Genomic DNA, 6,371 nt, shown 5'->3' with positions numbered 1-6,371 from the left:
TGTTTGCATTGTGCTTGAGTAATTGGGTATATAAACCTGAAATGAAACTATTCATATATTTTGATGTTATGTTTAGTTTTATAAAAGAAAATATTTAACCATTGAAACTCTATATTAAATAAACGTCTAATGATATATTATGATTTAGTATTAAATGCTGTGGTTGTTCAATAACTAAACATATATAATTTTTCTTTTAATTATTCAATGATCTTATCTTTTTTTTTATATTTGCAAATTTTTCAAAAAATATTTGAGATTTAAAATAAAAAATAAGAGACTGTAATCCAAGCTGAATTCACTTCTTTCTTAATTCAGAGATCCATCAACAAAAATTAAACAAAGTTTTTTTACATGTATATAAAAAACACATTTTAATTATTAAAAAATAAACACACATTTTAGCGGGTAAACTTCAAAATTACAACCGGCGCTACTTTGTATCGAATTTGGAGTCGCGCTGAACTGAACTCCCCGGAAAACGCAGCCGGAGTTGGTCGTCGGCCGGCAAATTCATTCATTAAGTCATCCAGGTCTCTTTCTTTTGTAAACTTTGTCGTATGCGATTGAAAACAGTTTCCCTCTTTTCTTCATGTTGGAAATAGTTTATTATTCATGATTGCAATTAGAATTTCAAGTGATTAGGGTTCATTTTAAAATTCAATTTCTTCAATCAATGAAAATGCGTTAACATTTCAATTTAAAACAATTGAGGATGAGTTTAAATTGCTTGAATTAGTGATTAGGGTTCATTAGCTTGTTTCAAATTTCTAGTTTAAACAGGTTCATCATCTGTTCCTCCGATTGTTGACTTAGCAACCTTAACAGTGACTTGTGTAGTTTCTCAATTGCTGCAAAATTATTAATTAAAGTATTTTATTATCTGGATTTAAGCATTTTTTTATGAACTAATGAACATATACCGATATTTGCGTGCAAGAATCAGATAAAGGCTCGAATGTTTTATTTTATCTTGTAAGTATTTGACAATTCATACTTTTAACATAACTGTAGTTGAATTCTCAATTTGGAATATATATGCCTTAAACTGAAACAGAGGAAGCTATAATTAGTTGCTAGGTATTTGATTGTTCAAAATTTGTCTTACTTTCCTTCTGTCTCTATAATTAAAGAGAAAACGGAATTGGTTGCTGAAGAACATTAGTATATCAATTGATTGCTGTAGATTTTTCGAAAATCATATTTGATGAGTAAGGTTGTTGCATTTCTTTACCTATTTCATCCTATTTATTAAATCAACAGTTAAATATATTTTTAGTTCCTATAAAATACATTTATATCAAGTTTGGTCCCTACAAAAATAGATGAAAATTTTCACCAATATCGTCAAATGTAGGGATTAAACTTAATGAGAAGATATTTTATAGAAACTAAAAACATATTTAACTCTTAGATGAATACCGCATCCATGTTTTTGTCTATAAACAGAAGTTCATATTTTTAAGAGAAATCTTTTTTCAACTGCCCAAAAAACGCAGGTGGAGTTGGTCATCCTATGCCGCCAGTAACAGTGAGAAATCCCCTCAAAGTTTTTTCCTTTTCCTTATTATTTATTTTCGAATTTTTCCTTCCCCTCTCCTGTAGCACCTGTGAGGATGTGATTCCAACACGAATTGCAACTGCGATAGCTGCCCCTGCAAAAGGCAACACACCAAAGAATTGTGTCGCAGCAGATATCCACTGCGCGATTTGCTGTTCCCCTAACCTGAGAATTTGTTGCGACAGATATCCAGTCTGCACTGCAATTCCACCATTGGGTGCTAAAGCGATGCGATTGAAAACATAGTTGTAACTCTGTTTCTCTTTTTATATTTATCCTGATGATGGAAATATGATATATTCATTCATGATTGCAATTAGGATTTGGGTGGTGGTTGGTTGGATTACAACTGATTAGGGTTCATATTCAAATATCCCTCTATACCTTATGATTCTTCAAATTTATTTATTTATTATGTGGCTAGTATGTGAATTGTTTGTTACATATGGTAGGACTAGCATTGGTCATGCAATAGTCAATGATTTACCTCTTTGCTCATTCTAATCATCAGTAAACTATAACAAGTTGTTTAGAGTAACTAAACTATTCCGTGTATCAAATCAATGTTCTGATAATCATTCGATTTAATGCTATTGGGTACTCTACAGAAGGTACAACCTCAAATGAAAATTTCCTCCTTCCATTCAACACTGGTGCTGTTTGGGAAAAGGCATCAATACTTCTGGTAATATTAAGTTACCATTACCAGAGATTCCATATCTGAGGTAGGTACTTTTATAATACTAACAGTTTCACGGTTTTTGACAAATTCTAATATTAAAAGCTATCCCTGTGCCCAACATCTAAGCTTCTCTGTTATGGCTAATGTTACAGTTTGAACCTACATATGTGACATGGATATGAATAGTTACTTATTACTTAAACCTGTTCTGAATTGAATTTAGACCTCACTTGGTTGGATGTGGTAGCTACTAGAACGTATCAGTCATAGTGCAGTTTGAACAGTAGCCAAAATACATTTGCTTCCTATTTATGTAAATTGTGAAAGACAGTATGTTCATTCCAGTCAATGGAGACCTACTTTTGTGCTTCGTTGTATGTTGTGCTTATCATATAAGAGAAACAAATTGGGTCTGTAGTTTTATTATTTTTGTGTGCGTAAAAGTTTATCTGCTAAAATTTGAGAACTCAGAGGATGTACATCCTACAAAGTTATTTTCATCTCACTCTAATTAGAAGTCTATTTTACAGATTACACTAATTCCATCAATTAAGCAATTGGATAGTGTTGGAATGTTTACACTGAAATAGATATGTACATTCTCCTGCTTATACACTATAAGAGTATTTAAGAATCATAGAGTGTGGAACCAAAATCGATCTACTTTCTTTGGCTTTGGGGATTTTGTGATACTCTTGCTATGTCATTAACTTGGGTTACATATATTAAAATTTTATGAGTTTAATATTTATATGTAAATTTTTATATGAATGATAATAAATATTAATTGAAGTTAAATAGGTCAAATTCTCTAACCCAAACTCTTGGATACATGTTAGGATTTAGAATAAGGATAATTGGAGTGGTTAAGTAACTTTATGAGTTAGTTAGGTGGTTGTTCAGAGCTGTTATTTTGGTTATTCTTATAAAGTCTTTAAATAGTCCTCAATTGGTAGAGGGGAATGAGAGCTTTTGAAGAATTAAGTTGGAAACTCTAGTGTGAAAGGAGAGGGCTCTTTGGGGTAGCCTTGGGTGGAAGGTTATCATCTTCATTGTTAATATCTTGTATCTTCTCTTTCAACTTCATTACATGAATAAGAAATCATCCTTTTATTTACCATCTTTGTTCATTTGAATATGTTTTTTTACACCATTACCCTAGGAATTCTTTCTTGCACAAAGAAAGGATCCTAACAATACGCCACTTGCAAAATATTGTATTACAGATGCAATTAAAGATCAGCAATTTTTTCAAATGTCCCTCCAATTCCACTCCCACACCCACATCCCTCGCCTACGACGACCACCATGACAATGATTTGTCTAACTGGGACTGGGAGAACAAACAACACCATATTTTAAACACTTACCGCCGGACCCGTAATAACCCTAAACCGGTTGCTTCACCTTCCACCATAATCAGAAAACCGGTGGTGAAGAACAAAAAGAGGAGCTATGCGCAGTTCCATTTGGATTTTGGCCAATCCGATTTCTTATTGCGTGCGTGTTCCACTTGTGGTGTTGAGTTCACTCCCGGCAATGTAGAAGACGAGAAATCCCACGCGCAATTTCACAAACGTTACACGCAAGGAATCCAATTCAGAGTAACTTCCCCTTTTCTATTCTCTATTATTTGATTTCGATGTCCATTTCTTGTTATTCCTATTGTTGATTTGGATTCTGTTTTTCTGTAGGGTTGGACCAATGAAAGGGTTATCTCTTCTCACAAAGGTGGTCAAATTGTTTTGGTATTGGGGACTGACCCATCTTCTCACAGAAACAAGGTTATTTATTCCTTCTAACCCCCTTTTTCTTATGATTTTACGGGTTTTGCAGCGTCGAACAAGTTTTGTGAAATTGTTTTTCTGACAGGCTGAAGAAGTTGTAAAGATGATGGAAATTGAGTTGGGAAGTGGGTGGATAGGTCATCAACACTGTAAGGTGGATAATGTTCTCCTTTACCTCCAAAAACTTACATGCAATTTATATTTTGATTATGCTGCAGTTTAGATTAGCTTTTAAGTTATATTAGTTTCTTAATCAATACAAGTTTATGATTGTTCATTTATTTGAAAATGCTGTTAAACTTGTAGATATTCATAGAGATATCAAATGAGAGAGCTTCTTATATAAATAAAGTTAAGATGCAAATGTTAAATTCAGTTGTTTTAAGCAAGAAACATTTGTTTCTACCTCTTTTCTGAAATTACTTTTTTTTATTTATTTCTACTCTTGATGCTGCTGTTTTTAATATGTGAAAATATTATGTTAGTTTGTTTTATGTATTATTGATTAGCATCATATTACATACACAGGTCTATTTGTTCGTTTCTCTCCAGAGGATTGTTGGGTGTGTGGTTGCAGAACCAATCAAAGAAGCATTCAGAATTGTGTCTTGCTCAATTGCTGGGCATTCTGATAGTGCAAAGAAAAGGAAAACAAAGCCAAGTCCAACCACTCTCCAGTTTGGGAATATTGTTTTTCAAAGGAAAGTCGAAAAAAGAGTTGTGAATGTCAGTGATTCTGAGATGATGGATGGTAGGGCAATCTTTTGTGAAAATGAACCCGTTGCTTCTGTTTGTGGCATTAGAGCCATTTGGGTTACTCCCTCCAACAGAAGAAAACACATTGCTACCCAATTGCTGGATGCTGTGAGGTAAATTAAACTTGCTTCAGTTGTGTTTCTCATGGAAAACTAAATCATGCAATTAGAGGACCCTGCAATATCTGAATAGTGCATATATTAGAGTGAGAGTCAATAACATCAAATAGATTCAACTAGTACACAGATAATGGAGGATAACATTGTATAATATCACATCTTTTAAGCATTTTTTTGTCTTAACCCTCCGGTTCTCAAGGAAAGGGGTCCTGGTAATATGGATTATGGAGTTTGGCCGGAAGGTAAGTAAAAGTCTGACTAGGGATTGTTCCGGTCAGGATTTGAACTTAAGTTTTCCCGAACGATTCGCCATTCACTAAAACTCATTAACCACATGGTTATATCTTTTAAGCATTTAATACTATGTTGAATTAGTGTTAATTGATTAATTATTCTTCAATCGATTTCTGGCATGTTGATTCATTTTCTTTTCTGCCCCTAAATTTATTTCAGGAAAAATTTCTGCACGGGCGTGGAGTTTGAACCAGCTCAGCTAGCATTCTCTCTGCCAACCTCAGTTGGGAAGGCATTAGCATATAGTTACACTGGCACTGAATCATTCTTGGTGTATAAAGCAGTGCAACGAGGGAGCCGAAGCAGCTGTGGAAGTGGGGAGTCTCATGTCATTGAAGCCGGAGATCAGAGTTTAAAAGTGTAAGATAACACGCTCTTCTCTTTCTGTCAGAAAATGCTTACACTAAACATGTAGTACCCCGGTGATGTAATGGCAGTAGAGTAAGATATTTCATATGCACTTGAAAATTTGAAATTGTATTTGTATATGTTATGCTGAGGGACGTTTCAACGTTCATTTGTCACATATTATTTGGGTATCGGTGAAGGATGCTATATAAGGTTGGAAGCAATTGATTCTGTTCACTTTTGTTTCATGAAACATTTGCCTCAATGTGAATCAAACCCGTTGCACTAGAATAAGAATTGTGAGTCAAACCCTTTGACCTTTACTAAGTATTCTGGGAGCTAAAAATGGATTAAGTTGGTGTTATTTAACTACTAAGTCAAACCTTGTGTTCGCTACAAACTCATTGGATAGGGCTTGTGTACTTTGTTGCAAAAAATAGTTCTCCCTTTATCCAATTTTAATTATTAATATAATTTATAAAAGTTGACCACATTATGTGTCACAAAAGTATCCTTGCTTTTTTCCATGAATTGCTTTTGGGTGATCCCTGATATTGACCCTTTAATCTAAAGAACTACTTTTATTGTCTTATAGATCTCTTAGACTGAAAAATATCAAATTTTTAGTCTTTTTTTTTTCAAAATTTATATTATATTTCAGAAAATTGACTACGTGAGGGAGTGTAGAGGGAAAAAATAATAATTTAAAAAAATGTAGAAGTAAAAAATATAAACATGGGATATAGATTAAAATTTTCGAACTTATAAATGGTGTATTAACTTAAATCTACTTAACAAATACTTTTTTTAAAAAAACCTACTCA

General features: G+C 33.3%; 1 protein-coding gene across 4 annotated transcripts; it reads left to right on the top strand.

Moving 5' to 3' along the window:
* Nucleotides 1-376: 376 nt before the first annotated feature.
* On the top strand, nucleotides 377-5,784 carry LOC101511380 (protein CHROMOSOME TRANSMISSION FIDELITY 7-like). Of its 4 annotated transcripts, XM_004488722.4 has the most exons (8): nucleotides 379-533; nucleotides 1,500-1,531; nucleotides 2,170-2,286; nucleotides 3,470-3,847; nucleotides 3,938-4,027; nucleotides 4,116-4,184; nucleotides 4,559-4,899; nucleotides 5,359-5,784. In XM_004488722.4, the coding sequence occupies exons 4-8, from the start codon at nucleotides 3,470-3,472 to the stop codon at nucleotides 5,561-5,563; spliced, it is 1,083 nt and encodes a 360-aa protein (XP_004488779.1). In that variant the 5' UTR covers nucleotides 379-533; nucleotides 1,500-1,531; nucleotides 2,170-2,286; the 3' UTR covers nucleotides 5,564-5,784. The 4 variants fall into 4 exon arrangements, with proteins under 4 accessions (XP_004488778.1, XP_004488779.1, XP_073226847.1 ...); XM_004488721.4 differs by lacking the exon at nucleotides 1,500-1,531 and having other exon boundaries at nucleotides 377-533; XM_073370746.1 differs by lacking the exon at nucleotides 2,170-2,286.
* Nucleotides 5,785-6,371: the final 587 nt, after the last annotated feature.

This window comes from Cicer arietinum, chromosome 1 (assembly GCF_000331145.2).
Source record: "Cicer arietinum cultivar CDC Frontier isolate Library 1 chromosome 1, Cicar.CDCFrontier_v2.0, whole genome shotgun sequence".
Classification (NCBI taxonomy): domain Eukaryota; kingdom Viridiplantae; phylum Streptophyta; class Magnoliopsida; order Fabales; family Fabaceae; genus Cicer; species Cicer arietinum.
The sequence above is the reverse complement of the archived record's forward strand: the minus strand, read 5'-3'. Positions and strand labels throughout refer to the sequence as shown.